This window comes from Lynx rufus, unplaced genomic scaffold (assembly GCF_022079265.1).
Source record: "Lynx rufus isolate CCGP_SWC_20201006 ecotype Redwood Valley unplaced genomic scaffold, mLynRuf1.p SCAF_18, whole genome shotgun sequence".
Taxonomy (NCBI): Eukaryota; Metazoa; Chordata; class Mammalia; order Carnivora; family Felidae; genus Lynx; species Lynx rufus.
Window position 1 is genome coordinate 39,077,805 of NW_025814832.1, and position 21,232 is coordinate 39,099,036.

Sequence of the window (21,232 nt, forward strand, 5' to 3'; positions counted from 1 at the left end):
GACACGGAGCTGGTGCAGGCAGCCTGAGGTGACCAATGCGGTCAGTTCTGCACCCTCACTGAGTCAGACACGGGCAAGGCGCTCTCCCCCTGGGACCCGGAGGAGAGCCAGAAGTCTTCCATCTAAAGGACCTGCCATTTATGGGAAAGCTGGGGCAGGGCTCCCGAAGCATGTGGAAATGGAAGGCCGGAAGCCCAGAATGTCTGCTCCCTCCCCCGTCTTCTTGGGTTGGTGCCGAGGCTGGGCAGGGGCTGCTGGCCACGACGGGACATTGGCTGACTGCCTGGGCTAGGGGCGGGTGCTGGGGCCAGAGCTCCAGGGCATTTTCCCAGGCTCTTCTTGGAGGAGGATGAAGATGTCCAATGAAGTGACCCACTTGACTGCCAGGAGGTGGGAGAGCGTCCCAGTCCCTGTCCCTGGCTTCCCTATGAGGGACACAGACTCAGATGGGGGAGGCAGGTCCTTTAATTGTATTCACAGAGAGACTGGGAGGGGGCTCCATGTTAGGCGGCCTGCTGCCCAGGGACTCGGGGGCAGGGTCCGTGGGGGTTTGCGGTCTGGAGGGCAGATGGTCAGTACGGGACTCTAGACATGGTAGTGGGGGAACAGGGTGGGAGGAGGGGGGCTGGCTGAGGTGAGCCTTGAGAGGAGCGGTGGGTCCTCTGCCCACGCCCCCACGCCCCCAGTCTGGTCTCTTGGTGGCAGAAGCTCCCCGGCAGGCCCAGCCCAGCCCGGTCATCTCAGGAGTGCCTCAGCTCCACCTCGGAACCAAACTGGGGCCCATGGTGGGGCTGGTGGAGGCTGTGACGGCGGATGCTGAAGAGCCGCTGGGTGAGGACCAAGGTGGCCACCAGCAGGGTTATGCCCAGGAAGAGCAGCACCCACTGGCCCACACGGGCCTGCTGCTCCTCCAGGTCCAGGCCCAGGAAGTTGACACGGCCGTTGCCCGGGACGGGGCCTTCTGAGAGAGCTGGGCAGGGGAAGCAAGGAGAGCAGGCGATGGGCAGGCTGTGGGCGGGCAGTGGGCAGGCCGACGGGCAGGGCTGGGACTTGGTTAGGCTCGCTTCCCTGTTCTTGCTCTGAGGTCAGACTGCAGTCTGCCTGAACTGGGGAGGGGGCTGGCCTGGGGCTGAGGGGGATGGGGTGTGGTACCAGAGTTTGGTGTCCAGTTGTACTGAGGCCAGCCCAGCTTCTCCCCGTGCCGCCCATTTTCAGTGAGAAGCCAGTCCAGCAGCGGCTTGAAGTAGTTCATCATGGCGGACGCAGACATGTTGGTCTGGCCTGTGATCAGCTTCATGGCTTCTGGCCATGGCTTACTGAAGCCCAGTTTCATGGCATCCCTGGGGGAGTACCAGAGAAGGGACACAGAGTCAGTCAGAAGGACAGGTAGGGAGGCTTGCTGCTCCTGCCCCAGCCTAATTCCCACCTTCCATGTCCCCTCTTCTGGCCTAAACCTCCTTTGGGATTGGGAGGGCTTGAGCAGGTCTGGGGGTAGGGGATGGGAATGGGGGAGGGATGGTTGGGGCCCAGAGGGCTCTAGTTCCCCACTGGGGTGGCACATTAAGGTCTGGCACAGGCTCCACCTGGGATCCCCAACCCAGACGCCAATGGCAGGTTTTCCCAGAAAAGCCCCACTGGGGTCAGAACATGGGAAACGGTCAAAAGAAAGCCAGAAAAGACTCACGCCAGGCGCTTTCCTGCCTCCTTAGACTGGTAGATGTCACATGTGTGCAAGGGGCCCTTGTGGCCAGCTGCCTGACACAGAGCCTCGTGGAACTGGAACTGAATGACGAAGCCGACAAAGTACCTGGAGTGGAGGGAAGCATGGTGTGGGGTGAGGTGGCTGAGCACCTGTGCCACCAAGCCCCAGTTGCCCGTCACCTTCCACTGCAGCCCAGGTGTTGCAGGGAGCTCACCCTCTGGTCTTTAGGGTCTTCAAGGCTCCCTGTTCCCATGCCTCCCACCCGAGAGGCTCCTTCCACGTCTCAGGAGGACCTGCTTTGAGGAGCTCTGGGGATCACTCATGGGTGAGGAGGGTCAGGGCAGAGCCCTTCAAAGATTTGGACAGTTGCTTCTGAAGCAGTAAGGTCTCCATCCCTGGGGCGTATGCAAGTAGAGGCCAGGTGTTGCCTCAAGAGTCCCACGCTTCTGGCAGGGTGGTTTGGGCAGGGAAGCCAGCCCAAATGATCCCCTTTATTCCAAACAGCAGGGATTCCCTGGTATAAATCTGCAGGTCAAAGCCAGAGCCACCTCTGCACTTGGTTCAGAATGTCCCAAACCAGCAGCGCTGGCCTCCCACTTTGAATGCTGGGTGTAAGCCATGTGCCACTAACTTTCCTGGCATTTCTTAAAAGTGCTTTGCCAAGTTTGCTGGTCAGAATTTGGAATGTGTCTCCTTTGCCCACCCCTGCCCTGGAGAATTATCTACTCTAAGCTCAGAAGCTAACCATTCACTTGGGCCTGGCTTTCACATGAAAGTGAGTGCCAGCTTGGAAGCTGGGAAACCAGTGGAGAAGGCAGGTGGTAGCCCTCCTCACAGGTCACCCTGGTACCTTGTCCAGGTTGGGCCTGTTCTAAGGGCCCTTGGATCCCCCTTGATCCCCTGCCCACAGCTGCTCTCTGGAACATCTGAGAAGGCTTTCTCTCCTTTCCTACACAGTGGGAACACAATTCACCCGCCCTACACTTCTTTATTAGGTCCTGACTATATGCTGACATCATGCCAGGTGCTAGGTTGGAAAGGTGGGCACCATGAGCACAAGCCCTCCCCCACTGGGCTTCCAGGAACCATAGGTGGCAAGGGCTGGAAGTGACCAGAGCCCTCCTGGGACAGCCCTCCTTGCCCTCTGACTTGCCTCACATGTGGCCTGGGCTATCTGCAGCTCAGGGACACACAGACCCTCCCCTCAGATGTCCCCAGACCCTTCTCTACCAGGAGGGTCCCAGACCCTACAATTACCCTTCCTAGCCCTCAGTAAGTGCTCTCCTGCAGCAGGCAGAAGGGAAGGGCTGGACATGTCTACACTCTGGCTATGTGACTCACAGCACTGGTGTGTTTACACGTCCCAGTTAAGAGTGTAACTTCAGGGGTGCCTGGGTGGTTCAGTCGGTTAAGCGTCCAACTCTTGGTTTTGGCTCAGGTCATGATCCCACGGTTTTGGGAGTTCAAGCCCCACATCGGGCTCTGTGCTGGCAGCACAGAGCCTACTTGGGATTCTCTCTCTCTCCCTCTCTCTCTCCCCTGCCCCCTGCTAACGCTGTCTCTGTCTCTCTCAAAATAAATAAATAAAAACTTTTTAAAAAGAATATAAATTCATACTAGTGCATTATGGCCACCATTTCCTGATCATGCTCTGTATTGGACAGTATGTTAAGAAGTTAAGTTCTGCTACGATTTCACAGGTGCAGAAACTGATGCTCACAGACACTGAAAAATTTGCTTAAGGAAACAAAGAAGTGGAAACAAGATTTGAACCCAGTTCTTCCTGACCCCAGAACCCAGTTCTGCCTGACTCCATGCCCCTGAGAGCATAGCCTCCCAATCCAATTGGGTCTCTAACCCTAGTTTTAGTGTGTAGAAGGTCTTCCAGGTATAATTCCAATTATATCACAGGCAACATGTTGAATATATATTAAAGAAATCACAATCTTGTTTAAAAACAAAACAAAACAAAACAAAACAAAACAGTGCTTAGCTCTAGCCATGGGTCATGGGTCATGGTTAATAATGTTAACTATCCAACCAAGGTCTTGTAACCATTAGCCAATAATAGTAGAGTTTCTGTTTTCAAACGCCTGGAGGGTAGAGGCTCTCATCACATCAAAAGTGTGAAACAACAATGAGCCTTGGTGGCAGGTAAGTGGCCTAGGCACAATGTGCCATGCAGCCAGGCCTCCCAGGTCACCGAGACAGGTAGCTCCCCACAGGGCAGTAACGGCACTTTGAACATTGAATAGCCTCTTCCCTTCCCCTTTACCTGATATAAGGCACACTTGAAGGAACGTGGAACTTGGCCCCTGGGTCAAAGTCCCCTTGAGCCCGGGCCACTGGGGGGCAGAGGCCCTGGTACTTTAGCCTGTCAAGGGGAAAGATGTTGGAGGGAGGGTTTGGGGAGAATAAAGTCAGGAAGAGTTGGTAGTTTTGAGCTGAAGGGTGAACCTTGCCCCGGGGGTTCCACTGGACAGTCCAGATTCTGGTGTGCTGTGCCTCTGTGCACAATCACCCCCTGTGCACCTCGTCACTTACACACTCACATATACAGATACCCATGGAGACACCCCCCCTCCTGAACCCACACCCCCACAGGATCATTCTAGAACCTGAGGTTCCACCACTCTTGGTTGTAGTTCTCCTTGGTGATGCTTCCATCAAATACCCTCCAGCGCCACTGGTCGACGAGGTAGCTGAAGGGGACAAAGGCGATCTTGTCGAGTGCCATCTTCATCAGAAAATTGATGTCTTGCTCTGCCAAGGGAAGGGAGCCTGGTCACCAGATGTCTGCCTGCCTCCTGCCACATCCCAGTGGCTCAGCCATGATGGGTGTGCGGTGGGTGGAGAGGGGAGGAGTGGGCTCTGTGCCTTTCTGGGTCTAGCGACCTGCCTCTTGGGCTGGTATGGGAGTTCCATCCTCCCGGCTCACCCTGCTGGTGGCCTTATTCCCCACTGTTCTGTCCCAACCTCTGCCTATGAGCCATCAAGTCCCCTCTCCCAGCCTCCCAACCTCACTGCCCCTTCTTAGTCCCTCTGCCCACCAGGACTTCCCATTCCTCTCTCACCATAGCCGCCACCCTCGCTACTCAGCAGGTTGATACTGTGGAGGTGCTTGGGGGTAGACACTGAGAGGGCCAGCACATCTCCAATGGCCTCGTGAAAGCCAGGGTTGGCACCCTCCCGGAAGGTCACAGGCAAGTCCTTGTACTGCATGAAATACTGTATGTGGCCCATTTCATGATGGGCCACCACCAGGTCCTCCATGTTCACAGTGGTGCACTGCTTGATCCTGGAACACGGGGGATGGGGCAAAGGGACCCGCTGTCCTTACTGCATACAAAGCAGACCCCCATCAATGCTATATGCAGGGAACATAGCTTTATGGGAAGGAAAACCAAAGGAGGTATGGAATGAGCCCGAGAAAGAAGGAATCTGAGGGTCAGAAGCCCCTACAGCATGGTCATCCAGGCCATTCTTCTGCTTCCAACTTCTCTGAATCACTCCAGCCCTCACTGCCATGCTGTTTTCTGACTGTGCAAAGTACTTGCTCAAAAGGCATAACTGAGGCTTTGCACTCAATTGTGATTAGTGCAGAACTTTCTAGAATGTGGGTTCTGTGTTTTTCATGCACACATTTTGTCTCTTCCAAGACTTAGGTTTCCTGAAGGGAACAACAGTTATTCTGGGCTTTTCTACATCCCATGTGCCCAACACCAGCAAACACATTCACCCAGGACTTTCATGGTTAGGGCTGAAATGACATCTACAGAGCTGTCCACATCAGAGGCCCGACCTCGCCCTTCATCTTTCCTCATTCTCTTTTGTGAGCCGATCAAATTCTCCCTTGGATATAACCAAAGCCCTTCAGTTCAGTTGACCACATTTTTCTGCCGTTGTATTGGGATGGGAAGAACTTCCTGGCATCCTGGTAACACCGAGGTTGGGGTCTGCCCACCTTCTCCTATGACTCCCCATACAAGGAAAACTCCCAAAAGAGTTCTCAACCCTCTGATTCTGTACATCCATCCCTACAGCTGCAGTCCTCATGCCTTTGAAGGAAGGGCCCAAGGATAGGCAATCCCATGAACTCTGGCTGTTTTGTTCTAGTCTCTCTGTGTCCACTGTTACTAGAAGAAACTTCATCAATAGTGGCAGATCATCTTTGCCACTTCTCCCAAGAGGTGGGGTCTTCTTTTCCTTCTTTGCATCTGTGACTTGCTTCAGCCAAGAAAATGTGGCAGAAGTGACTCTGTGCCAGTTTTGGATTTAGCCTTTAAGAAACCAGGCTGTTCTTGCTTTCTTTCTGTGGGATGCCGACTGCCAGTAAGAAATCTGACTGCCTGACTGTCATACTGGGAGGAAGCCCAAGCTAGCCTGGAGAAAGATGTTCTCACCAATCCCCAGCTTCTCCAGTCATCCCAGTCCGAGGACCCAACATGTGAGTATAGAAGCCAAATGAAGCTTCCTGTCCCAGCACGTGCCACATGGAGAAAAACTGAGGTACCCAACCAAGAGCTCGAACCAAGGCTCCAGACACATGGCCCCACTGAGCTACACCAGCATCTCCAGCCATCAGAGCTACCCCAGCTGAGGTCTCCATTATTGCACAGCAGGGACAAGCCATTTCCACTGCATGTTGCCTGCGCTGCTGACTGATAAAACCACAAACATAAACAAATGGTTTTTCTATGGCAGTAAGTTTTGGGGTGGTTTGTGCATCTGTCTATGCAGCAATAGACAACTGTCCTCCAATGAAGACAGCTTCTGAGTCTCTGCCAATGGTGAATATGGATCTGTGCAAAGCCCCCCATGTTCTCATGTACCTGTCTGTGTCAAGACACATGCACCCAGGAAGATGGCTGCTGTAGGCAGAGGTCACTCCAGAATGAGGGAAGGCTGGGAAGCTCTCACAGTGCTCACCTAGCACTGGGACCTTGGGCACTAACCAAGCTAGTGAAGCTGGTCAGTGCTTGAGAAGACCCTCACCTCGTAGACAAGGCTCCCCCGCCAGAAGCCAATGGCCAACCCGAGGCCAGGCCCAATGCTCTTGACCTTTCATGCTAAGCTCTGGCCCCTGTACTTGTTTCTGCTCACTCTGGCTTGAGGGGACAATAGTGGAAGCTGTACTTGGTTCATCTCCTTGCCCACTGATAAGGTCCCCTGGCTGCAACCTGGACACACCTGAAGTCCTTGCCATTGTAGAAGTCCCAGGCAGAGGCGTGGCACACTACTTCCCGCCCGTCAGTCGGCTTTTCTAGCATTGACTTGTTCCAGAACTCAAAGGGCACAGGCAACAGCCCCAGGGAGGTGAAGAAATTGTCCGCTTCCTCAAACATCCTTCTGGGTGTCCAGCCCTACAAGCAGAGGGAGCCCTGCCAAACCTGGGGCCTCTGGGGACAGACTGTGTACTGCGTCAGGGTGGGGGTTAGGAGAGGGCTCAGCCAGAGGGAATTCCTGAAGCAGAGGCCTTCTCCCACCAAGGCAGAGGTCTCCCCTCCCTTGTGCCTTGGGGTTGCCCTGGAGGAGCAGAAATGTGATGAGGGGCCCAGTGCGCACCTGCTTTATCATGGCCTCTGTGGCATCTATCTTGGGGGCTGAAGGGAAAGGCACCACCAAGTCATAGATGTTGGACCAGGTCTGAGCCCACATGTTCCCTGGAGGCAGGGAGGGGAAGAGAAGGCAGACAGAGGAGAGAGAGAGATGTTATTTCTTACACTCAACACCATCACCCATGGAGAAGGAACCAGATCCCAAGCCTTATGATCACAAATGTATCCCGAGCACCTGCTATTTGCAAACCTTGCTGGGATTTGACATACATTGTTTTTAGCCTGCACATCCAGCCCTGCTTTGAGTGCCAAGGGCTGAGTTGTAAACCCCAGCTCTGCCCCCACTCTGGGGGCCACTTGGGCGTAATGCCTCCTTTTCCTGGGGTCTGTGTCTCTCAGTCATCGAGCTGATATCCGCTCCCACATCCTTGATCAAGGATGGCTGGTGTCTTGGGCTACAAGGACCCTAGAGACTGAGCAGGAACTAGATCCAAAGCTGGATGAGTTTCTGGAGTCTCCCTCATGGTTGGCAACTGGTCTGTGGCCCCGTCTGGCCTCTCTGCTCACAGTAACAAACCCCCCAGGGATGTGTTCTCTGTGGCTCGACAGGGACAAGAACCTGGTGGCCTCCGCTTTGCTCTAGTCCCTGCCAGCCCTCACTGTCTTCCACTGCCTACTTCATTCATTCAGGGCATTTGAGTTTACAACCCCTGAAAAAATGAGGGTCCAAAAGTTGGGATGGATCTACACTCTCAATATTCTCTGTTCTCTTAATTCCTCTTCGCCTGAGTGTTGTCCTTCTAACTCCCTACTGCTACTTTTTCCATCTGTCAGAATCTCTCATCTTTTAAAAAAATTTTTTAATTTTTGAGGGAAAGAGTGAGAGCACACATTCGAGCAGGGAAGGGCAGAGAGGGGGACACAGGATCTGAAGCAGGATCTGTGCTGACAGCAGCGAGCCCGATGCAGGGCTCAAACCGTGAGATCGTGACCTGAGCTGAAGTTGGATGCTTAACCGACTGAGCCACCCAGCCTTCCCAGAACCTCTCATCTTTCAAGGCTCTGCTCGTGTGCCACTTCCTGCGGGGGGAGGGGGGGGTGTGCTCACTTCTCATTCCCGGCCCCTTCCTCACCACCCCTGCCCAAGCATCATGGGTCATATGGTCTCCTGCGATGATATTATGAATTCTGTCACTGCTCCACCCGTGGCGACCTGCACCGAGTGGCTCTGTAGCAAACATGCTAAATGCAAGCAAGGGGCTCGTCTCCCCGAACCCAGCTGCCACCCCACCCCGGCCCCGGCAACATTCCCTCCAGCCTCACACCCTCACTCCCTCCACCTGATACAGCATCCTAAGATCCTGCCCAGCCTGCCCTCTGCCATGTGGAGAGCACCGGCCCCACCTTTCCTCATCTGTGTCTGTCCCCCACCCCGCACCCCCACCCCAGGCCCAGTCCTTGCGCTCACCCAGCAGGTGAGCTGGAATGGGGCCCTCCAGGTTGATGTGTTGGGGCCCGTAGTGGCGGTGCAGGGCCCGGCGCACGTAGGCGTGCAAGTTCAGGTAGAGCGGCTGCAGCTCCTGGTAGAGCTGCTCCAGGTCGCGTTCCAGGGTTGGCATCTCGTACATGGCTCTCCAGGAGTCACCTGCATCTTCGTAGCCTGCAGAGGGGGCACAGGCTCTCTCAACACCTGACCATTCCCTGAGCACCCTCTGCCCCGCCCCCTCTAGGACCTCCCTCTCACCAAGGTTAGGGGCTCAGAGGACCCCTCTGAGGGCCCCAGAGAGCCAGAGATCTCGGCCAGAGGGACTCACCATTGAGCTTGGCGGCCTTGTTGGCAAGTTCCACATATTTGGGGAAAAAGGGGAGGATTGCTCTCCCCACCTTGTCTCGCCAGCTCTTCCAGGCCCACAACAGATCTTCATATTTCCGGGACGTGGCCATCAGATTCGTCAGATCTGGGGGGAGTGGGGGGTAGTGACTTGAGCCTCCAGCCCTGGGCTCACCTCCCACCTCCTATAAGGTGATCTTAGTCATAGGAGTTTGGAACTCGGATAAAATTGGTGAACTCACGTCAAAAGGCCTGTACAGGCAGTGAGTCTAGTGAAATGGGAGAAAGGGCGGTGCCAATTCTACAAAGACTTACAGGGCGGGTGGCCCCAGGGCCACGCTGCAGGCACACCACCTCAGGGCTGCAGCAGCCTTGTGAAGGGTGCGCGGGTTTGCACATCAGCGTTTTGGTGACATGGCGGGTCCCCCCAGCCAGGAAGTGGCCCAGCCAGGCACAAACCCAGACTCCAGGGCTGCTGCTCCCCACTGATTCCCTGCAAACCCCTCTGTGGGAGGGACAAATGGCTTGGCCGTCACAAGACCTGAGTTCCTATCTAGTCATCCACTGACCCAAAAATTACCTTGCAAGTCACAGGACCCCCCCGCCTCCTTTCCCTACCTTTAAACATTTTTTATTTATTTTTGAGAGACAGAGAGAGACGGAGTGTGAGTGGGGGAGGGGCAGAAGGAGAGGAAGACACAGAATCCGAAGCAGGCTCCAGGCTCTGAGCTGTCGGCACAGAGCCCGACGTGGGGATCGAACTCACAAACCGTGAGATCATGACCTGAGTCAAAGTCGGGCGCTTAACCGACTGAGCCCCCCAGGTGTCCCTCCCTATCTTTAAAATGGGGATAATCCAGCACTCATGGGGTGTAAAAATCAAAAGGGAGCACGAGGCCCCTGAGCAGGGAGTGAGCCTTGCTGGTCGCTGAGTCCTCACAGGGCCCCGGGCACCTTTCGCTAATGGTTAGTGAACCGGACTGAATAAAGGGATTGCTGTGAAGACAGTACAGAGAGCCATCCCAACATCATCAGGGAGCCCGAAGTCCTGGGTCTGTGCCCTGTCAAAGCCACGGGACTGTGCGTGTAGCCTCCTCAACATAGATTAAGTGGAGCTGACACGCACCTCTCGGAGCTGGGGTGAGGACGGTCTGAGCTCATGTGTCGTTTCGGAAGCCTCACACAGACTGATGGTGGCTTCTCTTTCTGCCTGAGGACAGCATTTGGGGTCCCCCACACCTCACTGACTCGTGTTCTCTCCCTGTTTCAGAACGTGCTTCATGATATCTACTTCTCACAGAGAATAAAGTACATTCAAATTAGTTCTGTTTAGGGAAAAAAATGTATTTTGAGAATTTCACCTCTGCCCTCTGCCGATGCGAGCATTCTGTTCTGTGGGTGCTTCTTAGTTTCACTAATGGCAGTGCTCTGACGGCCCAGGCCTGGGTTAGGAGGCTAATTGATGGGGGGAGGGAGGCTGAAGGCTGCGCTCCCTTTAATGCTCTTCTCCGTAAACATGCACATACACATGCAGGCACACATATGTCTCTGCTGTGCTTTGCGTGCATACCCATGTATACAAACCGTAGGCCAAACCCTGTCTCAGGAAAGCCGTCTCTTTTTTTCCTGTTTATTTTCCATTTCCCCTTCTATTTGTCATTGTTCTAATGTGGGAGTTGGCAGGAGGGCCAGGAAGAGATGGTTTCTGGGTAGCGATTCCTCAGGAGAAGAATGTTTAAGCCTCTGGCTCCCCAACCCTTGGGAGGGTGAGTCAGGAGGGAGGAAAGCACGTATCTGTGTGCAGGTACTTGGGTGTCCAGGGTGAGGCTTCCAAAAGGGAGAAGGTAAGAAGCACCAGCCAGTGTGGAGAGAGAAAGGGGACAAGCGAGAGCTGGTCCACTCCTTCAGGCAGGAAGTGGCTTCTCTGAGCTGTGGCTTTGGTTTTAGGGGGGAGGTGGAGGGTGGGGGCCAGAGAAGGTGGGGAAGATGTGGACAGGGTGGAGGAAGGAAGGTGCTTAGAATTACTATCCCTAGTCGGGCATCTAAGCACTTGGCACACAAATCTGAGGTACCTCCTACTCTGAAGGGGAGAGCGCACAGAGGAATCTAGGGGGTCCCTAGAGGGAGCAGATGGGCAGATGGTCCAAGGGAGGGCTGTGCCCCATCTAAGTGGTGGCAGAGAACCCCCTGGGGGAAAACAGAGGAGTGAATCTCCTGGGCGCACCGACCCCATGAGTTAGGAGACCCTGACCCCCCTTCCATGGGCCAGCACCCCTAACACGGTCAAGCCCAGCATCCCCACCCTCCCTCTCACTCCCCACATGCCCTCACCAGGCTCCAGCTGCAGACAAGTGCCATTGGCGTGGCACACAGAGGCCACGCTGTAAGTGGTTTCCATGTCCAGCAGGATCTGGTTGTACTGCAGGAGGAAGAAGAGAGGCTGTACCCCTTTGCTACCCGTTCTGCCCCAGGCGCCATCATGGGCAGGGGGCACTATGGAGCTGGGGGAGCAGGTAGGTGTACGTCAATGTGGCAGATGTCATGACACAGAGGAAGAGGAAGCAGCTTGAAGGCCAGACCCCGAGCTAGGACCTGGTCCTGACCTTGGATCTTCCCCTCCCTGCTCCGCCACAAGCCACATACCTCCTCCAGCTCCTTGGCAGGCAGTGCTGCCCGCTCTAGGTCCTGAATCTTCTTCATCATCCGCTTAATGCTGTCATTCTGGAAGCTGGTCATATCAAACTGCCTGGCCCAGGTGCCGAACTTCAAGGTGTGGTTTGCCATCTGTATGTTCTTCTGTAGCTGAAGGCACAGGGGAAGAGTGGACTGTGGCATGAGGCTCAGGAGCTTTGGAGTGGCCTCTGAGAAGGAGGTGCCATAGGGGGAGCAGAAGGGACTGAGGGGTGCAGTGAGGGGGCAGTTTTATCAAGTCCGTTGCCTTTGCCGCAAAGACCCTCTTCAACCTGGACTGTCTATAATGTCCTGGATGCTGTCCGTGCCCCTCAACAGATAGCCATGATCACGCAAGACCTATCCTGGCAGGGGAAAAGCAGGGGAAGCCCACCCTGTGTCTCGTTAGCAGACAGACAGGTTGGCATTAGTTCTGTGGCCTCTCTGAGCTTTAGGGTCCCATGTGTAAAATGGGAATAAGATCACTGGTTTTGCAAGGCTACCGAGGAATAAATGAGGCAGCAGATGTAAAGCGCCAAGGAACTGTGGACAGCACACACAATGGTCTTCAAGAAATGCTAGTTCTCGGGGCCCCTGGGTGGCTCAGTCGTTGAGCATCCAACTTCGGCTCGGGTCATGATCTCGCGGTCTGTGAGTTCGAGCCCCGTGTCAGGCTCTGTGCTGAAAGCTCGGAGCCTGGAGCCTGCTTCACATTCTGTGTCTCCCCATCTCTCGGCCCCTCCCCTGCTCGCACTCTGTTCCTCTCTCTCTCTCTCTCAAAGATAAACAAACGTTTTAAAAAAGAAAAAAAGAAATGCTAGTTCTCGGTGGCTCACCTCGGTATAATCTGCACTCACCACACAGGTGGAGAGTGGAGTGAAGGGAAGCTAGTCCTTGCTGTGATGGCAAACAGGGACTTTCAATCTACAAATCCACCTTTATTGTTACTTATTTGTGTACAAATCATTTTTAATTTTTTTTTAGCATTTATTTATTTTTGAGAGAGAGAGAAAAAGAGGGGGGGGCAGAGAGAGAGGGAGACAGAATCCAAAGCAGGCTTCAGGCTCTGAGCTGTCAGCACAGAGCCCGATGCGGGGCTCAAACTCACAAACTGTGAGATCATGACCTGAGCCGAAGTTGGCCACTTAACCAACTGAGCCACCCAGGCGCCCTTATGTACAAATCATTCTATTGCTAACAACAGACTGCTTGTTAATCAGAGACAACTTCTTTAGGCATTGAGCATTTACCCACCCAAATCTGAAGTTGAGTATTATTTTAAATATTTCCTCTGGATTTTTCACAAATCCTGACAGCCTCCCTCCACACACACACACACACACACACACACACACACACACTGAGTGTGTGGGGGGGGGAAGGGGCAGCTGGCTCTGTCTTCGGTTTTAAGGATTGGTCCCTGGGAGGAGGAGCAGGCACATGCGGTGTGTCTGTGTGCGTGTGTGTGTGTTGTGTGTGTATGGGGGGGAGGGGGGACGTGGAGAGGGTCCTTACCAGGATCTTGCTGGCCTCTGTGGTGATGTTGGTGTTATAGTTCCAGTTAGCCTCAGCATACTCGTTCCATATCACCTGGGATCTTCGGTCATATTCCTCCACAAACTTTCTAGCCTCCACCTCATCGGTCACCAGGCCTGTGGGACAGAGTAGAGGCAAACAGACAGGCCTCCCCTTGCCCTCTGCTGCGGGTGGGCCCAAGCCTGCCACTGTCCCTGCCTCTCCCTCCTCACCGGCCCCCCCAGGCCCCGCCCCGCCCCCCAGCCGGTCCCACTTGGGCTCTGGGTTGTCTGGCTGCTGGTTGTTGTCTGGCGAGTTGTTGTCTGGCTGCTGGTTGTTCCCTGGTTGGTTGTCACCTGGTGGGTGGCCTCCTGGCTGGGGACCAGCATGGGGTGCCCACAGCAGAGCAGGACAAGGAAGAGGCTAGGCAGTCCTGGAGCAGCCCAACCTTGGCCCATGGCCGCAGGAGAGCAGAGCCCTGTAGCCACAGCCCCCCTGGCCAATAAGAATGGAGCCTGCAATGTGACCTCATAGAGCAGTGTGCCTGCCAGCCTGCCCCCAGGGAGGGGCCTCAGATCTGGGCACACCCTCTCTAGAATGATGGGGAAGAAACATACCTGTCCGCCACCCCCCCTCCCCCGCCCAAACCAAGCTGTGATGAGCAAAGGCCCTTTAGGGCAGGGCGCCGGGGCCCAGCTGGGAGCAGCTCACCAGGAACCAGGAACCAGGGGCCTGTGTCCAGAGCCCAGAATCGGAGAGTTGCTTTAGCACCCCACCCCACCCTCCATCAGGGCTTTACCAATGTCCTGTGGGTAATTGTGGGGTACTGGTGGCCGCCACTGGTATTCCGGCCACCCCAGCACTTCGCCGTTGCGCTGATTCTGCTCCTGCAGCCACCGGCTGACCGGCTGGAAGTAGTTGAGCAGAGGTTGAGCATCCAGTGTATCTGAGCCAATCGCCTCCTTTAGCACCTCCTGCCAGGGCCGTGAGGAGCCTGACCGCAGCGCCTCCCTGTCAGGCAGAATGGGCACGGTGGGCACAGGGGGCACAGGCCAGCATCCAGTACTGGTCCCTGGCCCACCTCTGTCCCCCACTGGCCTGCAAGAACAGCAACATTAAGATTCTGGGGAACCAGGAGCTCTGGGAAGGGGACAGGGACGTTGTCTTGTCCCGTGCTAGCCAGAAGGCCCACTCTGTAAATACTTGCGAGGAAGGAGGGGGTGGGAGGGAAGAAAGTCTCCCTCTGCCAGCAGGGCCTGTGACTTTCCCATGAGCAGCCAGTTGCCTTTTAGACACATCTTCCTTCCCCCTCTCCCCTCACCTCCCCCTTGCCCTCTTGATCCCCCCACACACCTGAGCTTGGCCCCCGCCTGGGTGGACTGGTAGATGTCGCACTTGTGCAGTGGGCCTTGGTGACCCGCCTCCTTGCACAGGGCTTGATGGAACTGGAATTGCAGCACAAAACTCACAAAGTACCTGCAGGTACGGGCTGGGTGTTAGGGGGGATGCTGGGGGGGACCCTTGCCTGGGCACCATTCAGCTCCCCACAGGGCAGAGGCCAGACGGGGGAGAAGGGAAAACCAAGCCTGGCCCCAGGGAGAGGCCCACTTAAAATTCCAGGCTCATGGGGGGCCCAGAAGAGCGTGGGGACAAGCCCTGAAAACTGGTAGGGGTTGGGGGGGGCAGTAGTACCTGATGTACGGTGTTACATTTGGGACATGAAACTTAGCTCCGGCATCAAAGTGTGTTTCATTTCGGGCAATTGGAGCACAGATTCCCTGATACTTGGTTCTAGAAGAGGATTGATAAATTGTCTTAGGATGTAAGGATTGCGTGAAGGCTATTTTAGCCTTTGCAAAAAATGCTGTTAAGCAGGCATTCCCACCTTTCCCACGGGGGCCATCCCTTCCCCTCCTGGTGAATTGGGGAAGACTTCTTGGAGGAGGGAGTTTCAGGCAGGACAGAATGTATGGGGAAAGGGTGGGGGGGGGCGGACTGATGGAGGCAGGAGGCTCCTGGTTATCCAGGAGAGTGGGGAGGGCCGCTTGGGATTAGGCCTTTCCTGATTCCCCTTTGCTCACCGAAGATACCACCAGTCAAAGTTGTAGCGGGAAGGGGGGGTTCGCCCACTAAAGACCCCCCAGCGCCACTGGTCCACCAAGTAGCCAAAGGGCAGGAAGGCAATTTTTTCCAGTGCCATCTTTAACAAGTAATTGATGTCACTTTCTGTCGGAAGATGAGATGAGAAGAGAGGTCAGAGGGAGATGGGGGTCCAGCTAGGGCAGGGTGGGCCTGGGCAGGAGCCGGCGGGAGCCAGCAGGTGGAGGGGCTGGCAGATGCAGAGAAAGGAAGGCTGGCCTTCAGGACCATGGAGCCCTGCTTGGAAGAGGGCCCTTGGGCAGTGTCCAGGTGGGACTCGGGGTGGGCTGTGAGGCTCCGGGTGGATCCCCAAACCTGCCTGACCTGGGGCAGAGCGGCAGAAACAGGAAGGGCAGGTGGGAACACGGGCAAGCTGAGTCCTGCCGTGGGATGGAGTGGGGTCTGGGTAGGGCCGGGCCGGGTCCTCTCCACCCCCCATACCCATGTCATTGCTGACATTGTCCAGCAGGCCAATTTTGTACAGATGTTCAGGAGTGGAGACGGAGAGCGCCAGCACATCCCCGATGGCCTCGTGGAAGCCAGGGTTGGCCCCTTGGCGCAGGGAGACAGGCTGGTCCTTGTACTGCAGATAGTACTGCACGTGGCCCATCTCGTGGTGCACCGTGGACAGCTGGTCCATAGTGACCCGCGTGCACTGCTTGATCCTGGGGCAGGGAGATGGCGAGGGTGAGGGTGAAGGACAGGGCAGGGACCAGAGCATGGGGAGGCTGGCACCTGAGGGAAAGGGACCAGGCGGGCGCTGCCCAGGGCCTTGAAGGAGCTGGTGGAAACATACGCATCCTTTGCCCTGCCCCAGCCCACACTCAGGCCTTTGTCCTCCATTACAATGTACAGAGTTGCTAAGGGAAGGTGGCCTAGACGGTCTCATATGCCCAGGGGCCTTGGAACAGACCCAGTCCACCAAACAGTGTTGGGGCTGGGGTAGAGGTTGGCCTGGGAAATGGCTTTCCTGTGCCCAGGCTGCCCACCCTTCCTGAAGCTCCAGAAACCCCCATTTTCCCTCCCATGTCTAGACCTGAAGTCTTTCCTGTTGTAGAAGTCCCAGGCAGAGGCGTGGCACACCACCTGACGCCCGTCGGTAGGTTTCTCCAGCATGGACCTTGTCCAAAACTCAGGAGGCATGGGCAAGAGCCCCAGGGAGGTGAAGAATTCCTCTGCCACTCGGAACATGTGCGTAATGTTCCAGCCCTGGTTTGGGGGGTGGTGGTGCAGGTCCAGGTCAGGGACCAGCAGAGGGAGCTCACTGTGGCTGCCCCAGGGGCGGGTCTAAGGGTCTCCCACCTAGATTTGTTCCTTGCTCGTGAAGGGCATCTCTGCTCTGTGGCCTCCCTTCCCAGAGGCAGGGCCCCTACTAACCATAGTGGATAAACAAAAGTAGACGGCTGCTCTCACCCCACCTGTGGGATCCTGGAAGGAGGGGCTGGCACCTCACCCAGGACACAGACCCCAGATCACTGCTTGTACACACACTCAAGGCTGCTGCTATGTAGAAAGGGCAGGACTGAGGTCCCTGCCTTACCCGTCTCTCTCACATGACTTCTTCCTGCCCTTCTCCCCGTGTCTGACTACTTCTTGCTGCCTCCACCCTGGCCTGACTCGAAACTTACCTTCTTCACCATAGTGCTGGTCACGTCGAGACTGGGCTTGTTAGGGAAAGGCACCACCATATCATAGAGGTTGTCCCAGCTCTGGGCCCACATGTCCCCTAGACAGAGGAGGGGAGCCAGATAGCTTAGTTCCCTGCCTGCTTCCCCATATGTGCTGCTGGGCAGCTATCTGGGTCCCTGGCACCTGGGCCCTGGGAACTCAAGGGTAGCCTGCTCGGCCGGCTGAACCAAGCATTTTCTACATCAGCCCCACTCAGACTTCTGAATGCTCCAGGATCCCTGGGGTCGGCGGTGTGAGCCCACATGATGCTGCTGGGGTCCTTCCTGGTGGTGCCGGGGTCCCTGCCTCCCAACCCTGAGGCAAGGCCACTGGGCTTGCATCCTGGGGCATAATCTTATCCCTTCCCCACTGGATGCAGTCAAAGTCTTCAGTGTGATTCCTAGCTCTGCCTTTTGCTAGTTCTCTGCCCTCTGCCAAGTCATTTATGCACCTCAAACTTCAGAGTCGCTGTCTGAAAAGTAGGAACAGTAATGGTGATGAGAAGGGCCGCCTGCTATATGGGGCCATGGGGTGAGCTACATGGGCTCCTGTGTGAGAGTGGACAGGATGATGCTCTAAAATGTGAGGCATGAGGAGGACAATCCATGGGACATGCATAGAGGCAAGGCAATATCCTTACCCAGCAGGTGAGCAGGGATGGGTCCCCTGAGGTTGATGTATCTGTCCCCATATCGGCGGTGCAGCGCACGGCGGACATAGGCATGGAGGTTCAGGTAGAGGGGCTCTACTTGATGGTAGAGGTGTTCCAGATCCTCCACGAAGGTGGGTGAGTCATACCAGGAGCGCCAGTAGGCCCCCGTGTCTGAGAAGCCTGGTGGAGGGGGCAGGGGTGGTATTGGGGTGCAGCTCAGGTCCCAGGCTCTGGCACTTCCATGCCCAGCTACTTCTTTGCCATTCTCCTGGCCTGCGGCCCGTGTATCCTCCAGCTACTTAGAAAAGATGGCCTGGGGACCACTGCTCTGTGATTTTCCAACTGGGGGTCATTCCAATTCTAGCTAAATAGATCCCGGAGAGGCAAAGATGAGTGCTGGGGCTCTGAGGTGTGACAGGAGAGGCAGGCAAGAGGGCCAGTGTGAGAGCCAGGCAGCAGCCCAGAGGAAGGCAGATGGGGCTCGAGCTGGTTCTGTGTGACCTTGGGTCAGTGTACAGAGTCACTGCAACACTTACTCTTTCTGGGGTTGGGCTCAGTGGGGACAGTAGATGATGGGAGAGCACGTTGCCGTCTGGGAAGGGCAGTGCTCACACAACGGATGGGGTGGGTAAACTCACCATCCTGCTTGTAGGCCTCATTGCTGAGGGCAGTGAAGTTCTGGTACAGGGGTTTCAGCGGGATGCCCACAGCATTGTGCCAGCCCTCCCAGGCATAGAGCAGCACGGAGTAGCTTCTTGATATAGCCATGATGTGGGTGAGCTCTGAGACACAGGTGAGTGGGGTCAGGTGCTTCCTTTGAAGGCAGCGACGGTCTTCAATAAAGCACCCATGCTGGTCTTCACCATCTCTACCTGCTTCCTCAACATCATGATGCCCCCAAAGCCAAGGGTTGCCTATAGGCTGGGTGGGATGGGACTGGGAGCTATACAAAGAGAGCACCCAAGAGGGGCCCCTGTCCCTAGGAAAGGGAGGTGGACAAAAGGAGGACATCCAGAGGCCAGTTCCAGACAGACTCTTCATGGCTCATTGGTTACAGTGGCTAACCTCAGGCTGCCTTGTGGATGGAGTAGGGTGTGGGGGGAGAATAGGAAGGTATAAGCAGAAGTCACAAGGGTCTAAGTCCTGTGGAGGGCTCTTGGGAGACTGAGAGGATCCATAAAAGGGAAAACCAGGCAGCCAAGAGGAAGGCTAGTAGGGATGGGAGAGGCCAAAGAACGCATGGGGGTGGGGGTTGGGGGGGGGGATGGGAGCTGGAGGCTGGAGGTTTCAGAAATCAGATTGCCCAGAGAAGCAAGGGTGCGGGGGCATCTGACAGTCCAGCCTCAACTGGAGGTCAGTGCCTTTGGGTTTGGATTTACCCACTCCCTCCATGGCCCCTCCCATTAAACATACCCTCTTTATGGGTACAGCAGGGCTGCAGGGGTGGGGTGGGGTGGGGTGCGGTGGGGTGGGGTGGGGTGGGGAAGGGCCGGGAAGCCCCAGCAGAGAGAGATAGTAGGGACAGAGCCATACCTGGGTCCAGGGACCAGCAGATGGCAGTCTTGTTGGGATAGTAGCAGACCTTGGCCGTGGAATAGATCCTGTTCATGTTGCTTAGCAGAGAGTTGTACTGGGGAGTTAGAGTTGAGAAAATGTTAGTAGTGAACAGCCCCCAGAGGTAATGTGGCTGCCCCCTCCTCTTTCTGCTAGGATGAAAAGGAGGCCCAGAGAGGGGATGTGGCTTGGACAAGGCCACTCAGTGGCACTCAGGGCACTTCTGATCACTAATACACTGATTCCCCTTCCAGTGGAGGCAGCCTGTGGAGGTGGAAACAAGTGTCCTTAGAATTTGGGATGGGGTTCAAGTCCAAGTTCAGCCACTGCCTTGCAGTGAGGGCAAATCCCTCTCACTCTCTGGCCTGATGCCTTCTCAGTCCTCCTCAGTCTTTCTAAGGAAGCCCATTAATCCAACCAGCTATGGAGAAATTTTGAAAAACCCCTTTTCATCTGTTTACTTGAATTTCGCTTTCTATACCCCATCTCTAAGGAAAATCAATGTTTCAGGAAGCCATTCTGTGCTTACAGAGGCTTCCCCTACAATCAGGGTGCATACAGATCCCAGGGTCCCTCCCTGCCAGGCTCTTCCCCACCACCACCACCACAGTGCAGCACTGGAAGGCACACTGGCCATTTCTGCCTCCACCCCTCAGGTCCACCAGGCCCACCTGCTGCCGCTTTGCCACAGGCAGGTTGGCAGGGCCCAGGGTGCGCACACCACTGATGACCCTTCGCAGGATCGGGTCACTGAAGTTCTGCCAGATTGGGTCATACAGGTCCTTAGCCTTCTGGCCCCAGATCTCAGCAAACTCCTGGTTGAGCAGGGCTGCTTCCTCCTATGGGCACCAGAGGGGATACAGGGGAGGCCATGGCACTGGAGAAGGGGAGGAAGACCAAGGGCGCCTGGAGACTGGGGCTTGCGGGAGCACTGCTCCCTCCTCTGGGGCCTTCGGGGTCAGGAACTGGGGGAATCTGCCTAAGGTGGGCAGTGGAGCAGAAATTGGGGCTAGAAGAGAGGCAGGTGGAGGAGAGGGTAAATAGACAGTGATGAGCAGTGACAGGAACAGGAGACAGGGGTAGGTTTCGGCTACAGAGGATGAGGACCCAGAGCAGAGTGGGCACCCTCAGCGCAGACTGCCGCTGACCCAGCCCGAGGTCATCCCAGGGAGCTGCCACCTGGGGGGGGTAGGGGGGTGGGTCGAGGTCGGAGGAGCCAGCTTTATCCATTTGGTTCTTGTACTGGGGACCCACCGCGCGTCTGATGGGGCGGAGCGGGGCTGGGGGCGCGGGCGGGTTCTCACCTGGTCCCCGCGGCTCAGGGGTCGGGGGCGCGCGTCCAGCTGTGACTTCCCGCCCCCCAGCGCCCGGTCGCAGGCCTGTGATTGGGCGTCCGGGCCCCGCCCCCGCCCCCGCCCCGGGCCCGCGCGCCCACCTGGAGCCGCGCGTTCTCCTCGGTGATGTTGGTGTCGTACTCCCAGCTGGCGACCGTGCTCTGGTACATCACCAGCTCGGCGCTCGAGTTGAAGCTCTTCACGAAGAGCTGCGCCCCGGCCTCGTCGGCGGAAAAGTTTCCGGGATGCAGCTCAGGGTCGAGCGCCAGGGCGGCGGGCGGCGGCGGCAGCAGCAGCGGCAGCGGCGGCAGCAGCAGCAGCAGCAGCGGCAGCGGCGGCAGCGGCGGCAGCGGCCCCCGCCGGGGACGGCCCGACGCGGCCCCCATGGCGCGGTACGCGGTGTACGGCGCGGCGCAGCCCCTTCTCCCGCGCCGCGCCCGCCCTGCGGATTATAAAACCCCGCCGCCGCCTTCCGACACACCCCCACCTCCCCGCCCCGCCGCGCTTCCTCCTCGGCTCCAAAGTCCCCCAGCCGCGGGCCTAACCGAGCGGGGCGGGGACCGACGCTTCCTGGCCCGCCCGGGCAGGGGCGACTGGCCGGGGAGGGGC

General features: G+C 56.5%; 1 protein-coding gene across 2 annotated transcripts; it reads right to left on the reverse strand.

The window, feature by feature from the left end:
• Positions 1-454: 454 nt before the first annotated feature.
• Positions 455-21,009, reverse strand: LOC124512880 (angiotensin-converting enzyme). 2 transcript variants are annotated; one of them, XM_047080514.1, is made up of 25 exons: positions 20,725-21,009; positions 19,961-20,128; positions 19,269-19,365; positions 18,374-18,517; positions 17,724-17,915; positions 17,044-17,141; positions 16,452-16,624; positions 15,857-16,080; positions 15,358-15,502; positions 14,969-15,067; positions 14,630-14,752; positions 14,076-14,287; positions 13,277-13,413; positions 11,735-11,893; positions 11,423-11,510; positions 9,075-9,218; positions 8,729-8,920; positions 7,268-7,365; positions 6,893-7,065; positions 4,777-5,000; positions 4,321-4,465; positions 3,978-4,076; positions 1,685-1,807; positions 1,153-1,340; positions 455-970 (listed from the first exon to the last, which is right to left on the reverse strand). In XM_047080514.1, exons 1-25 carry the CDS (start codon positions 21,007-21,009, stop codon positions 741-743), a joined length of 3,960 nt encoding a protein of 1,319 aa, XP_046936470.1. In that variant the 3' UTR covers positions 455-740. The 2 variants fall into 2 exon arrangements, with proteins under 2 accessions (XP_046936470.1, XP_046936471.1); XM_047080515.1 differs by lacking the exons at positions 14,076-14,287; positions 14,630-14,752; positions 14,969-15,067; ... (7 more) ...; positions 19,961-20,128; positions 20,725-21,009 and adding an exon at positions 13,551-13,734.
• Positions 21,010-21,232: the final 223 nt, after the last annotated feature.